Genomic DNA, 23060 nt, shown 5'->3' on the forward strand with positions numbered 1-23060 from the left:
CATTTTTGGGTCTTTTCCTTTCTCCTCTTTTTTGAAGTTTATAAATCAGGTTAGGGTAGAGTTGCACAGATATTCAGAACTCACTAGTGCCTTACCCTAGTGATCATTCCATCTGTGGTCTCAGGCACTGAGCATTGATATTGCAAAGATCATATTTTCTTGGCCACATGAAATTTGTGCTCTGTACAATGGATCACCTGCAACAATACTATACTTAAATCATGATGTGGAGATGCCGGTGATGGACTGGGGTTGACAATTGTAAACAATTTTACAACACCAAGTTATAGTCCAGCAATTTTATTTTAAATTCACAAGCTTTCGGAGGCTACCTCCTTCCTCAGGTGAACGATGTGGAAATCCACATCGTTCCACATCGTTCACCTGAGGAAGGAGGTAGCCTCCGAAAGCTTGTGAATTTAAAATAAAATTGCTGGACTATAACTTGGTGTTGTAAAATTGTTTACAATACTTAAATCATAGGAACCATGTATCTGTGGAACTGTTATTTAAAGGTGTAGATGCAGCTTAACTGGTTTCAGTGAGTTTATTCCACCTTTTGAAAGAACGGAATGAGATAAAGCCATTCATAATTTTGCAGTGCAACTCGTGATATTGTGCTTTATGTAGAACAATAGATACTTGAGAGTACATTGCAGGACAGTAATATAATTGAGGGGCTTAGTGAAACCTGAGGTGTTTAATGTTAAATTGTGATATTGTGTTTGTCTCCTGTAACAATCTCTTATATTTTTGCAATATATCTGTTTAATAAAGTTTGATAAAGTGCCGCATGGTAAGCTTATCAACAAGATTGTAGCCCACGGAATAAAGGGGGCAGTAGCAACATGGACACAGAATTGGCTAAGTGACAGGAAACAGAGGGTAGTGGTGAATGGTTGTTTTCAGATTAGAGGGAGGTGTACAGTAGTGTTCCCCAGGGGTCGGTGCTGGGACCACTGCTTTTCATGATATATATTAATGACTTGGACATGGGTGTACAGGGCACAATTTCAAAATTTGCAGATGACATAAAAGTTGGAAGGGTAGTAAACAGTGAGGAGGATCATGATAGACTTCAAGAGGATAAAGACAGGGTGGTGGCATGGGCGAACACATGGCAGATGAAATTTAACGCAGAAAAATGCGAAGTGATACATTGTGGTAGGAAGAACGAGGAGAGGCAATATAAACTAGAGGGCATAACTCTGAAAGGGGCACAGGAACAGAGATCCAGGGCTATATGTGCACAAATCATTGAAGGTGGCAGGGCAGGTTGAGAAAGCGGTTTAAAAAAAACATACGGGATCCTGGGCTTTATAAATAGAGGCATAGAGTACAAAAGTAGGGAAGTCATGATGAACCTTTATAAAACACTGGTTCGGCCACAACTGGAGTATTGTGTCCAGTTCTGGGCATCGCACTTTAGAAAAGATATGAAGGCCTTAGAGAGGGTGCAGAAGAGATTTACTAGAATGATTCCAGGGATGAGGATAGACTGGAGAAGCTGGGGTTGTTCTCCTTAGAGCAGAGAAGGTTGAGAGGAGATTTGATAGAGGTATTCAAAATCATGAAGGGTCTAGACAGAGTAGATAGAGAGAAACTGTTTCCATTGGCGGAAGGGTCAAGAACCAGAGGACATAGATTTAAGGTGATTGGCAAAAGAACCAAAGGTGACATGAGGAAAAACTTTTTTACACAGCGAGTGGTTAGGATCTGGAATGCACTGCCAGAGTGGGTGGTGGAGGCTGATTCAATCATGGTCTTCAAAAGGGAACTGGATAAGTACTTGAAAGGAAAAAATTTGCAGGGCTACGGGTATAGGGCGGGAGAGCGGGACGAGCTGGATGCTCTTGCATAGAGCCAGCGCGGACTTGAATGGGCCGTATGGCCTCCTTCCGTGCTGCAACCTTTCTATGATTCTATGAATTTGTAGCAGTTCTAAGTTTGAGGTTCCTGGTGCTGTATACAGGGTCTGTTTTGAAACAACTTCAGATCACGTCTCTGCAGATCAACTAACCAAAAGTTAACTTTTAAAATGGAGTCTTCTGATCAAATATAAAATTTGTAAACATGAAAGATAGCTGAAATATTGTAACGAGAGCTTCATCAATTCTTTGATCCCCTTGAAGGTAATGGAGCAGAAATTGCTCGGAGCGGCGTAGTAACGGTTACCGCCGCTCCATAGTTTTAAATTAACGCCGCTCCATAGTTTTAAATTAACGCTCTTACTTACCGCGGTCTTTACTTCGGGCACTTCCTCGAATAGGAAGCGGAGAAGAGCCCAGCGATAGCTTCAGTGAAGCTAGGAACCATGGGAGAAGCAAGAGGATCACACTCTCCCCTGAACCAATCAGATTGTAGCATTTTTGACAAGCTGCAAAACTGTTTTTGCCGGCTTGGAATGTGAAATCCAGGAAGTGAAAGGTACAACATTAAAATAATTGTAAAAACAGTTATAGACAGCGAAGAAAGAGGGGGAAAGAAATAATTGAATGAAATAAAAGAGACAGAAGGGAAAAGTAAAATTAAAAAAATAAATTTTTAATGACCAAAAACTATTAAAATAAGGAGTAATGAGACTCCACATTTTTAAAAGTTAATTTTTAGTTGTTTGGCAGTCACTAATACTATTAAAACTTAGATTTGACCTGGTATTTTTAAGTGTACCTGTTTTGTGGCAGTATTACTTAGCAAGGAAGATGAGTAAGTTGGCGCTTTTACAATAATTTCACCGATTGCAGCCGGTGATATACCTTTAAATCAAAGCTGTCATATCGCTGGCAGACCAGCCTGAGCAAGTTCCGGATTTCAGTGTTTCACTGTGCGTGTGCAAACGCCGGAACTTGCTCCTCCATTTCGCCACTAACAATGGTTGGTGCTATTGAACTTTCCGTTCTTTTCCAAGCAATTTCTGCCCCAATATAAATAAATATTGATATAAAATAAAAGTTCAACTTTTGGAGAAATATTTTGAAAAGTATTAATTTGAGCATTATGATTAGGGATCTCATGGAAAAATGTATGTATCTGCATATATTTAAAAACTTGCATATAGTTTGCATGATGCATTAAATGTATGGCACATTAGATGTGTCTGCTGTATGAAAAATCATCTGTCACATTTTTCTGATCAGCTCAATTAACTGCTAATCAGTTAATCATACTGATTTGTTCAAATATAGACAAGTATGTTAAGCTACCAAACCAATTAATTTAATCGCACAATTTTTCTTAAGTACCAGTTGTGGAGCAGGCTTACAGAGTGGAGATGGTCATGGGATTGAGAGGTGCTGGAGAGGTAGAACGTGAAGGGCGACGAAAAAAGTTTGAGAGCTGGGGAGAGGAGTTTTTTCTGCATTGGCAGATGGTGAAATTAGTCGGGGTGGGAGAAGGTAGGGGGATGTGAGTGTAAGGGAGATGAGAAAATTTTTTTAAAAATAGCAAAACCACTGATTGAGACCTCGGGTGCCGAGAAGTAATGTGAGGTGGAGCGAGTAGCCATGCGTGTGGGTAGGAAAGTTTAGGTAGAGCATGAGATTGAATGGGAGAGTAGGCCTGAGAAGCTGAAGGGGAGGTGGATAATGTAGTTTAGATGTAGGTTGAAGCTACCAAGGAATCACTTGAAGAGGGTAAAGGAGAGCATCTCGGTAAGAAATTCAGTGTGGGGCTTGGGATGGCAGTTAAATAATGAGAATTTTGAATGAGAGGTAGGAGTGATGGAATGGTGAGGTGCTGGAAGGAGGAAAGGGCTCCCAAGGATCAGGCAAGAGGCGAGGATGTGATTTGGCAGTAAGGGCGACACCACCACTGCAGTGGTTTGGATGGACCAAGTGAAGGAATGAATAATAACAGAAAATGCTGGAAATACTCAGCAAGTCAGACAGCATCTGTGGAGAAAGAAACAGTTACCGTTTCGGGTTGATGATCCTTCGTCAGAAGGAGTGAATAGTTAGCCGGGAAGGATTCAGTAAGGGAGAAGGAATCGGCATCCATAAGCCTTGTTTTTGTCAGTGCAAGATGTCAGTAGATTGTGGATGGTGATGACCTTATTCTCATGGGAGCACTTTGGAGGATGCTACAGAGAAGTTAGTTGATCTGATGGTAGGGACAGTGGAAGAGGTGAGCGGGTGGAGCAGATTTGAAAAGATAACCACTGAGGAGTAAGCTGGGTGCAATGGTCGCAGAGATTGACCGTTAAGCTTGCTGCTCTGGTAGGGCCAGTGATAGGTGCTAAGGTTGGTATGGAGGAGAATACAGCGGAGGTGAGGAAGGGAGGCTGGGGGTTTGTTCAGGAAGGACTTGAGGCTGCGATGTTGTTAAGAGAGAAGGTTGGCTGAGGAGCCGTGTCACATGAGAGGAAGGCATGGCCTGATGAGAGAAGAATGAAGAACAGGACCTGGAAATAGCCAAAAGAGAAACATGAGAGGTCAAGGCCTCAGGTGTTGCAGCCAAAATGGGCATACATGTGGACACAGAAGAACCTTAACTTACATGGACCAGAGGCAAAGATCTTTTTTTCTTTCTCCCTCAGTCAATACCAAAAAAGAGTTGACTGGTTAATTATCTCATCTGCTATTTGTGGGACTTCGCTACGTGCAATTGGCTGGTTCATTTTTCTAATAACAACAGTGCCTACACTTCAGAAGTTATTGCTTGTGAAGCAATTTAGGATGTCCCGAGGATATGAAAAGTTACTATCTAAATGCAAACTCCTCCTATAATGTTCAATTTTGGATTCTCTTCTTTGAAGACTCTCCAATATCCTTTTGAAAAATGACAATCATGATTCCAGGACTTGGGCTTAGTAAGAAGACATTTCCAGTGCCGGACTTATCTTTATTTGGAGAAAAGATTGGACGAGGGTAGATCTAGGAATTTTATAATGTTGAGAGGCAAGCAAGTGATTTGGGAGTATTTATGTGGAACCTCTGTCAGATTAAATAGTTTGGGTAGAGTCCATGATAGGGTAGAGAAGGAAAGACTTGAATTTACATAGTGTCTCAAAGTGTTTCACATACATTGAATTACTTTGAATTACACTCACTGTTATGTGGAGAAATGCAGTAGCCATTTTGCACATGACAAGATCCGAGAAACAGAAATGAGTGCAGTACCAGAGAACATGGAGTCAAAATTTACAGGATAGAGATCAGAATTTTTTTTTCACTGTCTGAGCAGATGATATGTGAATCAGACTTCTGGCAAAAGAGCCTGAAGCTGTGATGATTACTCTTTCAAGAACAACTATATGAATATCTTTGAATTGCACTGACTGCTATGTGGGGAAATGCAGTGGCCATTTTGTGTGTGACAGAATTCTGGAAACAGCAATGAGATGAAAGATCAGTGCTGGTGGTTGAGGGAGTAATGTTGACCTAGATGCTAGGGGAACTTCTTGCTCTTTTTCGAATACTGTCATGGGATTTTGCTTTTTCTTAGCAGGAGTATAGCTTGAGTCAAGTTAACTCCTGAGCTAATTGAATCCAAGATTGGTGTGAGGTCATCACCAGGAGGTAATCTCTCATTGCTTGGGCTTTGCACTCGATAGTGCATATCTCTGGCCATTGGGTGTTAGTAGAATGTGGTTGCATTAACACACATCTAACATGAACATTTAACTGACCAGTAAAGCCAAAACCTGAAATAATGACACCCAAGTGTCAAGCATGAAAAAATACAGGCACAACTGAAATGCGATAACACAGACAGCCACTCATCCTGAATGCAGGCTGCAAATGCATTACTAGTTAAGGAAGTACAATGCAGTATTTGACACCCAGCAGCCACTGAATTGTAAGTTGTAAATTGACATTCCCACCCACCCCCTGTTGTGCCTGAAACCTGTTAACCCGGACATTACCCTTACCAAAAACATTTGCCTGAGGAAGGAGAAAATCTCCGAAAGCTTGTGAATTTAAAATAAAATTGCTGGACTATAACTTGGTGTTGTAAAATTGTTTACAATTACCAAAAACTGGCTTTGAAAACTAAATCTTGCAGCCATTGTAAAATGTCAAATGCCAGTTTCTGCGTTGGGAAGGGCTGTGATCCTGAAGCTGGCCCTACATCCTCCACTGCAACCTTTAATTTACTCCATGCAACTTTAAAGTCCCGGATTGCCCCTGCCTTCCGGATGTTTCTGCCTCTCTCTGTGTTTTTTTTTCTCTGTTTTTTTTCCCTGTTTGTTTTTTTGTTGAATGTGTATTCGGAGGTTCTGCAGGTAACACCTCTCTGTCTGAACACGGTGATTGCCTTGGCAACGGGCAGTTGCAGGGGCAGTCTGTAAACACCATGTATTATTGTTCAATATGTATAAATGCGTAGGCTTCAAGGAGATCTTGAAACATTTGCCTGAGGAAGGAGAAAATCTCCGAAAGCTTGTGAATTTAAAATAAAATTGCTGGACTATAACTTGGTGTTGTAAAATTGTTTACAATCCTAAACAAAGACTGAGAGCTGTTTGTTGGTTTAAAAGTCGAAGGGAAGTGCTGCGACTCCCCAATATGACAGCCCCCACCCAGCCTCGTGCTCCACCCTGTTGCCTCCAGCTACTGGAACAGGATGAATTGTAACTCTGGTCTGAAGAAAGTGCAGGCTTGATGGACTGAATGATTTTCTCTCATTCCATGCTTTTTTATTTCAAGAGCATAATAGCCTTTTGAATGACCTGTCAGTCAATAAGGGCTATTTTTGTGGAAGTAAAATTCTTCATCATAACTCAAACATTACATGACAAAACATAGGGTTTGCTCATTTGAAACATTTACTGTGCTGAATTTTTTGATCATTTTTCTGGAAAGATGTGCAATTGAGTTAAAGGTTTTATTCACCATATTGGCCAACAACTTAATGTGCTGTCCTGTTTACCAACAATTAAAGATCTAACTTATATGTCTTTGTCGTTTGCAGCTTTTGGACTTTTTGGACTATCACCCATTTTCATTCATCTCGTTGATTCAGAGGTCATTGGAGTTTGCTGTTAGCTACGTATTTACAGGCACTGGCGAGGGCGTGGTGTTTGAGCGGTTCATTGTTCAGTGTATGAACCTCATTAAAATGATTGTCAAAAATGATGCATACAAACCTGCAAAGAACTCAGAAGGTACAATAACTTCCATGCATGTTATTTTGTTTCCTTCCTGCACAAAATCCTTTGCCATCATTCGTGCCAATTTGATTGCATTTCTAGTTAATTATCTTGTAGAAAACAATTTAAAGCTGAATGCACAAGTTGTGTTTTCCAGAATTTAGCCAACAATTTCTGTCAGTTTTAGGGAATTTGCTTTCCAGCATATTGAAAAGAAATTGATTCTGTGTCTGAAATGTTGGCTGAAGTTATTGCAACATAAATCTTGGCGTTTATTTTGGAGGAAGACGTTTATTAAATAAAACTGATCATATTTTTTTGAGATTGATCAGAAATCAGACATTTTGTAGGCAGCTGGGATATTTTATTTTTCTAAAAGAAACATTTTAAAGTTTTTCCCTTAAAGTGAACCAAATTAGTTTCATTAAGTGTATCAGTAATGAATGTATTATTTGTTTCATATCCTACATTTTCCTTAATGTGCTAAGCTGTATCTCTGATAAAGCTGCAAGCACTATGGTAGCTTGGAAAGTGGCTGTTCTGTTTGACCTGAGATAAATCATAAGGGATTTGGAGTCCAAACAGTACTCACTCTCTTTTGATTCAGTGAAAAAAAATGTAATGGTTCAGAAATAAAATCATACATCTAAATTTTGCAAGGAGTATAGTTCAGTGAAAAACTTATGAGAATTGATTTGTGAAATATAGATGCAAATGGTGGGAGGGAGTGAAAAGGATGTAGTTTACTTGAAGGGTTCTGATGAAGTCTTCGTTCTTGTGATTTATGAAAGTAAGCAGAGATTCCAGATAAAATTATAGTCTGTAACTCCCTCCAAAGAATCTCATTTTGTATAGTCTACACTGAACCTCTTCTTCATATCTATGCTGCAATGTGAAAAACTTCTGATAGCTTCAGATAGTTTGTCACCTGTCTAGTAACATCAATTATATTGTTGACTGTTATACATAGTGTGGATTCACTACCTGCAAAATAGCATAGTACTGTGAAATTATAAGTACAAATTTACTGTAAACTAATCTTGATGATTGAAAACAGGATGTAATTGAATTTCCTACAGTAAGTTAATGGGGTTTGATGCTGAATATATATTTGATCCTTTTCTGATTCAGACACTAAAATTTAATCTTGGGACTTTGCTTATTTTCATCAAGCTGAACATATTAAGGCAGGGGTCAAGAAGATATTGTAAACTTTGTCAGTTGGTAAGCTAGCATTCTTAAATAGTTGCTGGTGAAAATAAGCCTTACATAACTGTGAGGAGCTTATGGACTTCTTTGTCACAAAGATTGAGAAAGCCACAAATGACAACCTGTGTGACTCTGACAAGGGTGTATTATCCTTCCTTGTCTTCCTCGACCTTTCCGCAGCCTTTGACACAGCTGACCACACCATTTTCCTCCAACACCTTTCCTCCGTAGTCCAGCTCAGTGGGATTGCCCTTACTTGGTACCACTCTTACCTATCCAATCATAGTCAGAATATCGCCAAAGGTGGCGGTATAGTGATATACAGTCAGGAGGGAGTGGCCCTGGGAATCCTCAACATTGACTCCGGACCCCATGAAATCTCATGGCATCAGGTCAAACACAGGCAAGGAAACATCCTGCTGATTACCACCTACCGTCCTCCCTCAGCTGATGAATCAGTCCTCCTCCATGTTGAGCACCACTTGGAGGAAGCACTGAGGGTAGCAAGGGCACAGAATGTAGTCTAGGTGGGGGACTTTAATGCCCATCACCAAGAGTGGCTCGGTAGCACCACTACTGATCGCGCTGGCCGAGTCCTGAAGTACATAACTGCTAGACTGGGCCTGCAGCAGGTGGTGAGCGAACCAACATGAGGGAAAAACCTACTTGACCTCGTTCCCACCAATCTACCTGTCGCAGATGCATGTGTCCATGACAGTATTGGTAGGAATGACCACTGTACAGTCCTTGTGGAGACGAAGTTCCGTCTTCACAATGAGGACACCATCCAACGTGTTGTGTGGCACTACCACTGTGCTAAATGGGATAGATTCAGAACAGATCTGGCAGCTCAAAACTGGGCATCCATGAAGCGCTGTGGGCCATCTGCTGTGAGCAGAAGAATTGTATTCCAGCACAATCTGTAACCTCATGGCCCGGCATATTCCTCTCTCTACCATTACCAACAAGCCAGGGGATCAACCCTGGTTCAATGAGGTGTGTTGAAGTGCGTTCCAGGAGCACCACCAGGCAAACCTAAAAATGAGGTGCCAACCTGGTGAAGCTACAACACAGGACTACATGCATGCTAAACAGTGGAAGCAACATGCTATAGACAGAGCTACGAGATTCCACAACCAACGGATCACATCAAAGCTCTGCAGTCCTGCCACACCCAGTCATGAATGGTGGTGGACAATTAAACAACTAACGGGAGGAGGAGGCTCCGTGAACATCCCCATCCTCAATCTTGGCAGAGTCCTGCATCTGAGTGCAAAAGACAGAACTGAAGCATTTGCAACCATCTTCAGCCAGAAGTGCCGAGTGGATGATCCATCTTGGCCTCTTCCCGATATCCCCACCATCACAGAATCCAGTCTTCAGCCAATTCAAGTCACACCACGCGATGTCAAGAAACGGCTGAGTGCACTGGATACAACAAAGGCTATGGGCCCCGACAACATCCCAGCTGTAGTGCTGAAGACTTACTAGCCACTCCCCTAGCCAAACTGTTCTAGTAAAGCAACAACACTGGCATCTACCGGACAATGTGGAAAATTGCCCAGGTATGTCTTGTCCACAAAAAGCAGGACAGATCCAATCTGGCCAATTACCGCCCCATCAGCCTACTCTCAATCATCAGCAAAGTGATGGAAGTTGTCGTCGACAGTGCTATCAAGCAGCAGCTACTCACCAATAACCTGCTCACTGATGCTTAGTTTGGGTTCTGCTAGGACCACTCGGCTCCACACCTCTTTACAACCTTGGACCAAACATGGATAAAAGAGCTGAATTCCAGAGGTGAGGTGAGTGTGACTGCTCTTGACATCAAGGCAGCATTTGACGAGTGTGGCACCAAGGAGCCCTAGTAAAATTGAAGTCAATGGGAATCGGGGAAAACTCTCCAGTGGCTGGAATCATACCTAGCACAAAGGAAGATGGTAGTGGTTGTTGGAGGCCAATCATCTCAGCCACAGGACATTGCTGCAGGAGTTCCTCAGGGCAGTGTCTTAGGCCCAACCATCTTCAGCTGCTTCATCAATGACATTCCATCCATCATAAGGTTAGAAATGGGGATGTTCGCTGATGATTGCACAGTGTTCAGTTCCATTTACAATCCCTCAGATGATGAAGCAGTCTGAGCCCGCACGCAGCAAGACCTGGACAATATTCAGGCTTGGGCTGAAAAGTGTCAAGTAACATTCGCCCCAAACAAGTGCCAGGCAATGACCATCTCCGACAAGAGAAAGTCTAACCACCTCCCCTTGACATTCAAGGTGTTACCATCGCCGAATCCCCCACCATCAACATCCTGGGGTCACCATTGACCAGAAACTTAACTGGACCAGCCACATAAATACTGTGGCTGCAAGAACAGGTCAGAGGCTGGGTATTCTGTGGCGAGTGACTTTCCACCATCTACAAGGCACAAGTCAGGAGTGTGATGGAATACTCTCCACTTGCCTGGATGAGTGCAGCTCCAACAACACTCAAGAAGCTTGACACCATCCAGGACAAAGCAGCCCGCTTGATTGGCACCCCATCCACCATCGTAAACATTCACTCCCTTCACCACCGACGCACCGTGGCTGCAGTGTGTACCATCCACGGGATGCACTGCAGCAACGCGCCAAGGCTTCTTTGACAACACCTCCCAAACCTATGACCTCTACCACCTAGAAGGACAAGGGCAGCAGGCACTTGGGAACAACACCATCTGCACGTTCCCCTCCAAGTCACACACCATCCCGACTTGGAAATATATCGCCGTTCCTTCATCGTCGCTGGGTCAAAATCCTGGAACTCCCTTCCTAACAGCACTGTGGGAGAACCTTCACCACAAGGACTGCAGCGGTTCAAGAAGGCGGCTCACCACCACCTTCTCAAGGGCAATTAGGGATGGGGAATAAATGCTGGCCTTGATAGCGACGCCCACATCCCGTGAATGAATAATAAAATAGGGCTTTTCTACTCACTCCTGCACTGTTACGTCTGGAGTCACTGAAGAATCTCTCCATGGCCCGCTTTTTTAAACTCAGGATTTATGCTGCCCTTTGGCGACATCATCCACAGACATGGGGTCAGGTCTGCATGTATGCTGTCAACACCCAGCTCCACCTCTCCACCACCCGCCTCAATGACACCACCGTTTTTGTATTATCAGACTGCTTATCTGATATTCAACAACTTGCATTTATATAGCGCCTTTAATGTAGTAAAACGTCCCAAGGCGCTTCACAGGAGTAATTTTTAAGCAAAATTTGACACTGATCTTCATGAGAAAATATTAGGACAGGTGACCAAAAGCTTGGTCAAAGAGTTTTAAAGGAGTGACTAAAGAGAGGTGGAGAGGTTTAGGAAGGGAATTCCAGACCTTAGGGCCTCGGCAGCTGAAGGTAGAGCCTCCGTTGGTGGAGCGATCAAAACCAGGGATGCACAAGAGGCAAAAATTGGAGGGGCGCAGAGATCTTGGAGGGTAGTAGATGGAGGAGGTGACAGAGATAAGGAGGGGCGAGGCCATGCAGGGATTTGAAAACAATGATGAGAATTTTAAAATCGAAGCGTTGCTGGACCAGGAGCTAATGTTGGTCAGCGAGCACGGGTGATCGTGACTTGGCAGCAGAGTTCTGGATGAGCTCAAGTTTATGGAGGGTGGAAGATGGGAAGCCGTCCAGCAGAGCATTGGAATCGTCAAGGCTAGAGGTAACAAAGGCATGGATGAATCGCAATTTCCTCCAGTTAAACACCGGGAAGATTGAAGCCATTGCCTTCAGCCTCTGCCACAAACTCTGTACCCTCCTCATCGATTCTACCCCCTTCCCCGGTCATGGGCTCAGGTTGAACCAGTCTGTTTGCAATCTCAGTAACTTGTTCAATCCTGAGCTGAGCACCCGATCCCATATCATCTCCGTCACAAAGGATTGTCCACTTCCACCCTTCTTTAGTCCATCTGCTGCTGAAACCCTCATCCATTACTTTGTCACCTCCAGACTTGACCATTCCAATACTCCACTGTCCATTGTCCCTTCTTTCACGCTCTGTAAACTTCAGCTTGTCCAAAACCTTGCTGCCCCTGCCCTGTCCCACACCAAGTCCCGCCCACCCATCACCCCTGTGCTCGCTGACCTATTTTTCTCCCAACCCTCCAACGTCTCGGATTTAAAATTCTCATCATTGTGTTTAAATCCCTTCATGGCCTTTCCCCTCCCTACTCTGTAGCTTTCTTCAGCCCGACAAAGCCTTCAAGAACTCTGTGGTCCTCCCACTTCTTCTGCGTGATCCACCCCTTTCACCCTACCATTGGCGGCCATGCCTTCAGCCGCCTCAACCCCAAGCTCTAGAATTGCCACCATAAACCTCTCCTCCTCCTCCACATCCCTCTCCTACTTTAAGACCCCCCTTAAAAGCCCACCTCTTTGACCAGGATTTTAGTCATCCATTCCAAAATCTCCTTCGGTTTGGTCTCAATTTTTGTCTGATCATGCTTCTGTGAAGCTCCTTCAGACGTTTTTCAACATTAAAGGTGCGATATTACCGCATTGTTACATGTTACTGCTGTGCAAAGATGACCAAAGAATTAAATGATGTTAAATTGATAACTGAGTCCTGATGTAAGACTGGTAAATTCTCTAGTGTGCAGTTTCAAAAGCTATTACATTTAGTAAAGTTTAAATTATTTTAATAAATTGGCCAAATATTTTTTGTTTGACATTCAATTGGGATTCTTTTTTTTCCGGTTAAATATGAGGAAACCATGCACCATATAACTTTTCTTTTAAATAGCTTTTGTAATTCAGTTTGTAAGACAGGAATTATAACTGCCTCTAGCATCGTTAACTTTGTTCTTAATAATACAGATCAATCTTGATGCACAAGTTTTAAAAAAGTATCTTAACATCAGGATATTCAGTAATACACTATAGTAATGGTTTAAATGTTCTGACAGTTTTGATCAATAAGTGCCTGCAAAATAGAGTATACTGGTGAGGGAAGTAATAGCATAAAAAATGGAACTTCGAAGTAGACTAATAGTCACAGGCACACATTGGGGAGTTGTCATCAATCTGTTGGTGTCTGTTCATTTAAAAAAAATACAACTTCACTGAATACCATTATAAATGTCAAAACAACCGTTCTAATATTTGAGGCATTTTATACTGGAATGACAGATACTGCGTATCGGTTACGTTATTTAAAATACCTATTTTGCTGCCTGTATGCTTTAATGGAAATCAAATTCTCGGGAAGCACAGTATGTTGTCTTGTAATGTGATGGGATTATATTTTTGGAACTAAGTGGTTTAAATTGTTTGTGTAGTATTTATTTACATGAAATGCTTGGCTAATGTGACTTAGAATATTTGAGTTGGAACACCGGAACCATGTGATGCCATTTCTGTAACATTTATTGCATTATGGGGATACTGGAATTGAGACCATATTCCCCTGTGAAAAAATAATTTCTAATTGCTAAATCCACACATCAACTTAGTTCCCAGCCAAGCATAAAATTTGCTTTTATTTTAATTGAGTAATTTACAGTAGAAAAAGAGGATAGCATGCCGGAAATCCCAAGAAAACTAATATTGAATTGGGGACAGGGACTTGATAAAATTAACATAAGTAAAGCAACAGTAATGTCAGGCTAACTGGCCTATAGTTTCCTGTTTTCTTTCTCCCTCCTTTCTTGAATAGCATGGTTACATTTGCGACCTTCCAATCCACGGGGATCATTCTAGAATCTAGGGAGTTCTGGAAGATCAAATCCAATGCATCCACTATCTCTGCAGCCACCTCTTTTAAAACACAAGAACGTAGGCCATCAGGTCCAGGGGATTTGTCGACTTTTAGTCCCATTAATTTCTCCAGTACTTTTTCTTTGCTAATCTTAATTACTTTAAGTTCCTCATTATGTTGTTTGAGCAAAGGTCAGGAATTAGACTTTACTTCAGAAGGTTGGAACTTATTAAATTTGAGGTTCGGGTGTCAAAATTAAGTAATAAAATGCCTTTATAATGTTCATTGAAGGTGATCCTTTTCTTGAACATATATTCTCTTGAGCTTTGCACATTCTAAATTCTCTTTATGCTTTGAAAGGTACAATACACTGCAGTCATTGCGTTAAAACAAAAACAAAATCTTAATTACCGTAAGTTCCTCACTCTCATTAGACCCTTGATTCCCCACTATTTTATGTTTTTTGTGTCGTCTTCTGTGAAGACAGATACAAAATACTTGTTTAACATCTCTGCCATTTCCTTATTCTCCATTATAATTACTCCAGTCTCTGCCTCTAAGGGACCCAAGTTTACTTTTGCTAATCGCTTCCTTTTTGCATACTTGTAGAAGCTCTTACAATCTTTTTTTTGTTCATGGGATGTGGGCGTCGCTGGCATGGCCAGCATTTATTGCCCATCCCTAATTGTCCTTGAGAAGGTGGTGGTGAGACGCCTTCTTGAACTGCTGCAGTCCATGTGGTGGAGGTTCTTCCACAGTGCTGTTAGGTAGGGAGTTCCAGGGTTTTGATCCAGCGACGATGAAGGAACGGTGATATATTTCCAAGTCGGGATGGTGTGTGACTTGGAGGGGAACGTGCAGGTGGTGTTCCCATGTGCCTGCTGCCCTTGTCCTTCTAGGTGGTAGAGGTCGCGGGTTTCAGAGGTGCTGTCGAAGAAGCCTTGGTGAGTTGCTGGAGTGTATCCTGTAGGTGGTACACACTGCAGCGACTGTGCGCCGGTGGTGAAGGGAGTGAATGTTTAGGGTGGTGGATGGGGTGCCAATCAAGCGGGTTGCTTTGTCCTGGATAGTGTCGAGCTTCTTGAGTGTTGTTCGAGCTGCACTCATCCATGCAAGTGGAGAGTATTCCATCACACTCCTGACTTGTGCCTTGTAGATGGTGGAAAGTCTTTGAGGAGTCAGGAGGTGAGTCACTCGCTGCAGAATACCCAGCCTCTGTAGCCACAGTATTTATGTGGCTGGTCCAGTGAAGTTTCTGGTCAATGTTGACCCCAGGATGTTGATGGTGGGGAATTCGGCGATGGTAATGCCGGTAAATGTCAAGGGTAGGTGGTTAGAGACTCTCTTGTTGGAGATGGTCATTGCCTGGCACTTGTCTGGCGCAAATGTTACTTGCCACATATCAGCCCAAACCTGGATGTTGTCCAGGTCTTGCTGCATGCAGGCATGGACTGCTTCATTATCTGAGGGGTTGCGAATGGAACTGAACACTGTGCAATCATCAGCGAACATCCTCATTTCTGACCTTATGATGGAGGGAAGGTCATTGATGAAGCAGCTGAAGATGGTTGGGCCTAGGACACTGTCCTGAGGAACTCCTGCAGCAATGTCCTGTGGCTGAGATGGTTGGCCTCCAACAACCACTACAATCTTCCTTTACGCTATGTATGACTCCAGCCACTGGAGAGTTTTCCCCTGATTCCCATTGACTTCAATTTTACTTGGGCTCCTTGGTGCCCAAGTAAAATGCTGCCTAGATATCAAGGGCGGTCACTCTCACCTCACCCCTGGAATTCAGCTCTTTTGTCCATGTTTGGACCAAGGTTGTAATGAGGTGTGGAGCCGAGTGGTCCTGGCGGAACCCAAACTGAGCATCGGTGAGCAGGTTATTGATGAGTAAGTGCTGCTTGGAAGGTGTCGTCGACATTGCTATCATCACTTTGCTGATGGTTAGACCGCACCTGGAGTACTGTGAGCAGTTCTGGGCACCGCACCTGGAGTACTGTGAGCAGTTCTGGGCACCACACCTTCGGAAGGACATACTGGCCTTGGAGGGAGTGCAGCGTAGGTTTACTAGAATGATACCCGGACTTCAAGGATTAAGTTACGAGGAGAGATTACACAAATTGGGGTTGTAGTCTCTAGAGTTTCGAAGGTTAAGGGGTGATCTGATCAAAGTTTATAAGATATTAAGGGGAACGGATAGGGTGGATAGAGAGAAACTATTTCCACTGGTTGGGGATTCAAGGAGTAGGGGGCACAGTCTAAAAATTAGAGCCAGACCTTTCAGGAGTGAGATGAGAAAACATTTCGACACACAAAGGGTGGTAGAAGTTTGGAACTCTCTTCCGCAAACGGCAATTGATACTAGCTCAATTGCTAAATTTAAATGCGAGATGCATAGCTTTTTGGCAACCAAAGGCATTAAGGGATATGGAGCTGGATCACAGATCAGCCATGATCTTATCAAATGGCGGAGCAGGCACGAGGGACCGAATGACCTACTCCTGTTCCTATGTATCCTACAAGTAGTTTGTAACAGTAAAAACATAATCTATGGAAGATGTTATGAAAACTGAGTGACAGGGATGATTGAGAGTAGACTGATGAGGCAGTAATTGGCCGGATTGGATTTGTTCTGCTTTTTGTGGACAGGACATACTTGGCAATTTTCCACATTGTCGGGTGGATGCCAGTGTTGTAGCTGCACTGGAACAATTTGGCTAGAGGCGTGGCTAGTTCTGGAGCACAAGCCTTCAGCACTACAGCTGGGATGTTGTCGGGGCCCATAGTCTTTGCTGTATCCAGTGCACTCAGCCGTTTCTTGATATCATGTGGAGTGAATCCAATCTTTTTTTATATTTCTTGCTAGTTTACTCTCATATGCAACTTTCTTCCCCTTCATCAATTTCTTGGTTATCCTTTGCTGATTTCTAAAACCCTCCCAATCCTCAGGCTTACGACTCTTTTTGGCAACATTGTAAGCCTCTTTTAATCTCATACTATCCTTAATTTCTCTCGTTAGCCACGGTTCGATCATTTTTCTTGTGGAGTTTTTATTCCTCAAGTGAATGTATATTCGATACTGATCCTATCTTCTGTGCAATTTAATTTCTTTGATTCATCAGGTTGGCTCTCTCAGATATAAATTACAGCCCACAGTTCTTCATCATGCATCATCTGTTTTTATAACAAGGTAGTGATGTGCTAATTTGATAATGGATCTCTTTTCCACATTGGAAATATTTGTTATGTCATCCCTGTCACTCAGTTTTCATAACATCTTCCATAGATTATGTTTTTACTGTTACAAAGCACTTGTAGGATACATAGGAACAGGAGTAGGCCATTCAGCCCCTCGAGCCTGTTCCGTCATTCAGTGAGAGCATGGCTGATCTGTATCCAAACTCCATCCACCCGCCTTGGCTCCATATCCATTAATAACCCTGGCTAGCAAAAATCTATTGATCTCAGGTTTAAAATTATTAACTGAGCGAGCATCTACTGCTTATTGTGGAAAAGAGCTCCACACTTCTGCCACCCTTTGCATGAAGAAGTGTTTCCTAACTTTTCTTCTGAATGGCCTGGTTCTGATTTTAAGGTTATGGCCCCTTGTCCGAGACTCCCCCTCCAGCGGAAAAAGTTTCTCTCCATCTACCCTATCAATTCCTTTCAAAATCCAAAAACCTCAATCAAATCACCCCCCAATCATTCATGTTCCAGGGAATACAAGCCTAATTTATGTATTCTTTCCTCATAATCTAACCCATGGAGCCCTGGTAACATTCTGGTGAATCTGCGCTGCACTCCTTCCAAAGCCAATATATCCTTTCTAAGGTGTGGTGCCCAGAACTGTACAAAGTACTCCAGATGTGATCTAACCAAGGCTTTTTATAGCTGCAGCAAAACTGCCCCCCCCCCCTTTATATTCTAGCCCTCTAGTTATAAAGGCTAACATTCCATTAACCTTTTTGATTATTTTTTGTACCTGACTACTAGATTTTAGTGATGTGTACATGGACCCCTAAATCTCTTTAAACCTCCACTGTTCCTAGCTTTTCACCATTTAAAAAAATACTCAGATCTGTCCTTTACTGGTCCAAAATGGATGACCTTGCATTTATCTGCGTTGAAATCCACCTACCACAGTTTTGCCCACTCACTTAATCTATCAATGTCTCTTCATAATTTTATGATACTTACTATGCCACCAATCTTTGTGTCATCGGCAGACTTGGATATATGGCTCTCTATTGTGTTATCTAAGTTATTACTAAATATAGTGAATAGTTAAGGCCCCAGCACAGATCCTTGTGGGACACCCATAGTCACTTCCTTCCAATTGGAGTAGATACCCATTATCCCTACTCTCTGTCTTCTACCGCCTAAGACAATTTCCTAACTAGGTCAATAATTTGCCTTCAATTCCATGAACTTTAATTTTAGCTTATGTGGAACCTTATCGAATACCTTCTGGAAGTCCATATAAACTACACCCATAGACACTGTCTATTCCCTGTCCACTACTTTAGTTACTTCCTCAAAAAAAATTCAATTAGGTTCATTAGACATGATCTACCCATTACAAATCCACATTGGCTGTCTTCAATCAGCTCAAATTTCTCTTGTGCTCAGTCACGCTGTCCTTAATTGTTGATTCCAATCACTTCCCCACAACAGATGTTAGACTAACAGGTCTATAATTTCCTTGTTTCTCTCTCTCACCTTTCTTAAATGATGGCGTTAATCCCATTTTTTCTAATATTGTTTTCTTACTTACATTAATATCAGTGCGTTCCAGTTCTTGATTCATTATTAGTTTCCTTGGAATGTCAGATATATTACCCTCTTTCTCTACTGTGAAGACTGACAAAGTAATTATTCAACAACCATTGACCACCCATTGAATAATACAGCCCCATACCAGTGAATAATGTACAAGTGACCCCCCTCCCCCCACCCATTGTAATTGCATTATAGATCCTCTACCGAGGAAATTAGCATGTACATTATGGGGTACGGTAGCATAGTGGTTATGTTACTGGACTAATAATCCGGAGTCATCAGTTCAAATGCTGCCATGGCAGCTGGGGAATTTAAATTCAATTAATTAAATAAAAATCTGCAAGAAAAAAGAACTAGTATCAGGAATGGTGGCCATGAAACGACCGGATTGTCGTAAAAACCCATCTGGTTCACTAATGTCCTTTCGGGAAGGAAACCTCCCGTCCTTACCCGGTCTGGCCTATATGTGACTCCAGACCCACAGCAATGTGATTTGATTCTTAATCGCCCTCTGAAATGGCCTAGCAAGCCACTCAGTTGTACAATCTCACTACAGAAAGTCACAATGAGAATAAAATCGGACAGACCACCCGGCATCGGACCACAAGGCACGGACACGACAAAGGCAAACCAAGCCCAATCGACCCTGCAAAGTCCTCCTCGCTAACATTTGGGGACTTGTGCCAAAATTGGGAGACAGGTCAAACATGAGCAAGGAAACTGCCTGCTGATTACCACCTAGCACCCTCCCTCAGCTGATGAATCAGTCCTCCTCCATGTTGAGCACCACTTGGAGGAAGCACTGAGGGTAGCAAGGGCACTGAATGTACTCTGGGTGGAGGACTTCAATGTCCATCACCAAGAGTGGCTTGGTAGCACCACTACTGACCGAGGTGGCTGAGTCCTGAAGTACATAGCTGCCAGACTGGGCCTGCGGCAGTTGGTGAGCGAACCAACATGAGGGAAAAACCTACTTGATCTCGTCCCTCACCAATCCACTGATCGCAGATGCATCTGTTCATGACAGTATTGGTAGGAGTGACCACCGCACGGTCCTCGTGGAGACAAAGTCCTGTCTTCAGGACACCATCCAACGTGTTAGTGGCACTACCATCACGCTATGCTAATTGGGATAGATTCAGAACAGATCTAGCAAAACTGGGCATCCATGAGGCGCTGTGAGCCATCAGCAGCAGCAGAATTGTATTCCAGCACAATCTGTTACTTCATGGCCTGGCATATTCCTCACTCTACCATTACCAACAAGCCAGGGGATCAACGCTGGTTCAATGAGGAGTGTAGAAGAGCATGCCAGGAGCAGTACCAGGCGTACCTAAAAATGAGGTACCAACCTGGTGAAGCTACAAGACAGGACGACAAAAACAGCGGAAGCAACATGCTATGGACAGAGCTAAGTGATTCCTCAACCAATGGATTAGATCAAAGCTTTGCAGTCCTGCCACATCCAGTCGTGAATGGTGGTGGACAGTTGAACAACTAACGGGAGGAGGAGGCTCCGTGAACATCCCCATCCTCAGTGCTGGCAGAGTTCAGCATGTGAGTGCATAAGACAAAGCTGAAGCATTTGCACCCATCTTCAGCCAGAAGTGCCGAGTGGATGATCCATCTCGGCCTCCTCCCGATATCCCCACCATCACACAAGCCAGTCTTCAGCCAATTCGATTCACTCCACGTGATATCAAGAAACGGCTGAGTGCACTGGATACAGCAAAGGCTCAATGACCTTCCCTTCATCATAAGGTCAGAAATGGTGACGTTGGCTGATGGTTGTTCAGTTCCATTCACAACCCCTCAGATAACGAAGTAGTCCGTGCCCGAATACAGTAAGACTTGGACAACATCCAGGCTTGGGCTGACAAGTGGCAAGTAACATTCGTGCCAGGCAATGACCATCTCCAACGAGAGAGTCTAACCTCCTCCCCTTGACATTCAACAGCATTACCATCGCTGAATCCCCCACCATCAAAATCCTGGGGGTCACCATTGACCAGAAACTAAACTGGACCAGCCACAAAAATACAGTGGCTACAAGAGCAGGTCAAAAGCTGGGTATTCTGCGGCGAGTGACTCACCTCCTGGCTCCCCAAAGCCTTTCCACCATCTACAAGGCACAAGTCAGGAGTGTGATGGAATACTCTCCACTTGCCTGGATGAGTGCAGCTCCAACAACACTCATGAAGCTCGACTCCATGCAGGACAAAGCAGCCCGCTTGATTGGCACCCCATCCACCACCCTAAACATTCACTCCCTTCACCACCGGCTCACTGTGACTGCAGTGTGTACCATCTACAGGATGCATTGCAGCAACTCACCAAGGCTTCTTCGACAGCACCTCCCAAACCCGCGACCTATACCACCTAGAAGGACAAGGGCAGCAGGCACGTGGGAACAACACCACCTGCACGTTTCCCTCCAAGTCATGCACCATCCTGACTTGGAAATATATTGTCGTTCCTTCATCATCGCTGGTTCAAAATCCTGGAACTCCCCACCAAACAGCACTGTGGGAGAACCTTCACCACACGGACTGCAGCGGTTCAAGAAGGTGGCTCATCACCACCTTCTCAAGGGCAATTAGGGATGGGCGATAAATGCTGGCCTTACCAGCGGCGTCGACATCCCATGAACGAATTTAAAAAAAGACGTTCAAACATAAAATTAGTTTTAAAACATTTTGGTATATATAATATATCAAAAATCTTGCAAAGCAAGTAAATTTCCTGTCTGCATGTTTTACATCTGTTGTCATAGTTTCTGGTCAACATTCCCATTATAAACTGTCGTCAAGATTTCTTACTCAATTTTGCTATTTCAGCTGTCATGATGTAGCAGTTTGGCTTTATCTTCATCTTTTCATTGCTTTCTCCCCTTCCCTCCCCAGCCTTCCATAGTGCTCTGCTCTCTGCCTAGGGCCTGCTGCATCCTAATTCCTGGCCCCACATCGACAGTCTTCCCTAAATAGACCTGTGCCTCTATCCTGGCAATTTCACTAGTCCCACCTGCTATTGCCCAATCTGAGCTACCTTCTTTCCTCCCACACCCTCTTTTGCACCCTCCTCTTTCCCCAAACAGCTCCATGCCCTGCTGTTTTGTATTGCTGGTAATTAGTCTCAACAGTAGTGATTTTAAGTGTTAATTAGCCACTCAGTGGGAGGATCATTCCGTGCAATCTAAAACATTGCATGCCATTGTGAGAAGATGGCTCATTGTGACACCCGAGGGATCAGATGTCGTTTCATTCTATTTGAATAGCGGGCTATTCAGCTAAGGCAGATATTGGAGCCTCTTGCTTCCATATCAAAGATGTGGAGATGCCGGTGATGGACTGGGGTTAACAATTGTAAACAATTTTACAACACCAAGTTATAGTCCAACGATTTTATTTTTAATCCCACAAGCTTTCGGGGGCTTTCCCCTTCCTGCCTGAGGAAGGGGAAAGCCCCCGAAAGCTTGTGGGATTAAAAATAAAATCGTTGGACTATAACTTGGTGTTGTAAAATTGTTTACAATTCCATATCAAAGGTAGATGTTCACCTCAGGGTAGTAACTATGCTTGGCAGCTTATTGGACTGAGCCCTGATCCCATCTCCATTAAGAGTGCATTTCCCAGAGATTTCTCATGTTTGCTTTCGCTCACGCTCTCTCTCTGACTCAGTGGCCAGTGTTTGTGTAATAGCAACTTTAAGAAACTATGTGTTTTACAAGTCTGAACCAGCTTAATGAGAGAAGCTGAGTTGCATCTATTATTTTTCATAAGAGGAGCATAGGAAAATTGATCTTGCTGTGAAAATGTAAGCTTTTTATTTACATAATTTCATGTAAAATAAACCAGTTGATTGTTTGAATCTGTTTTTCATCTTGATAAAGTTAGTTTAATCTGCCTTCCATAAAAAGAGGAAAATTCACATGGCAGCACATTAAGTAACTGGTGTACAGAGTTAAGGTTCCCTTTTACAACCCTAGGTCATGCTATCATTTAATTAGATATTGAGTAGAAAAGGGTGCTCTCCAGGTCCCTTTACAGGAGTGACTAGTTGGTGAAGCTGAGAGAATATCTATCACAAAACCTCCAAAATTGTGGTTGTCCTGTTGTACATTTTTTGTTAAAGTAGACCTGTTGTGTACTTTTTCAAAAAGTTGCCCTGTTGTGCCTTTTTCATTGTCGTCATTCCACTGCTGTGTTAAGTGTACAATTAAACTTTTTTTTTGAGGGCCTGT

General features: G+C 43.1%; 1 protein-coding gene across 1 annotated transcript in view; it reads left to right on the top strand.

The window, feature by feature from the left end:
* ipo11 (importin 11) overlaps positions 1–23060 on the top strand; it is a 711960-nt gene that overhangs the window by 193343 nt on the left and 495557 nt on the right. The window contains exon 10 of the mRNA XM_067986592.1: positions 6913–7105. Coding sequence (XP_067842693.1) covers positions 6913–7105 — 193 coding nt within the window. The remainder of the gene's footprint in view (positions 1–6912; positions 7106–23060) is intronic.

The sequence above is a fragment of the Heptranchias perlo genome, chromosome 1, assembly GCF_035084215.1.
Source record: "Heptranchias perlo isolate sHepPer1 chromosome 1, sHepPer1.hap1, whole genome shotgun sequence".
Classification (NCBI taxonomy): Eukaryota; Metazoa; Chordata; class Chondrichthyes; order Hexanchiformes; family Hexanchidae; genus Heptranchias; species Heptranchias perlo.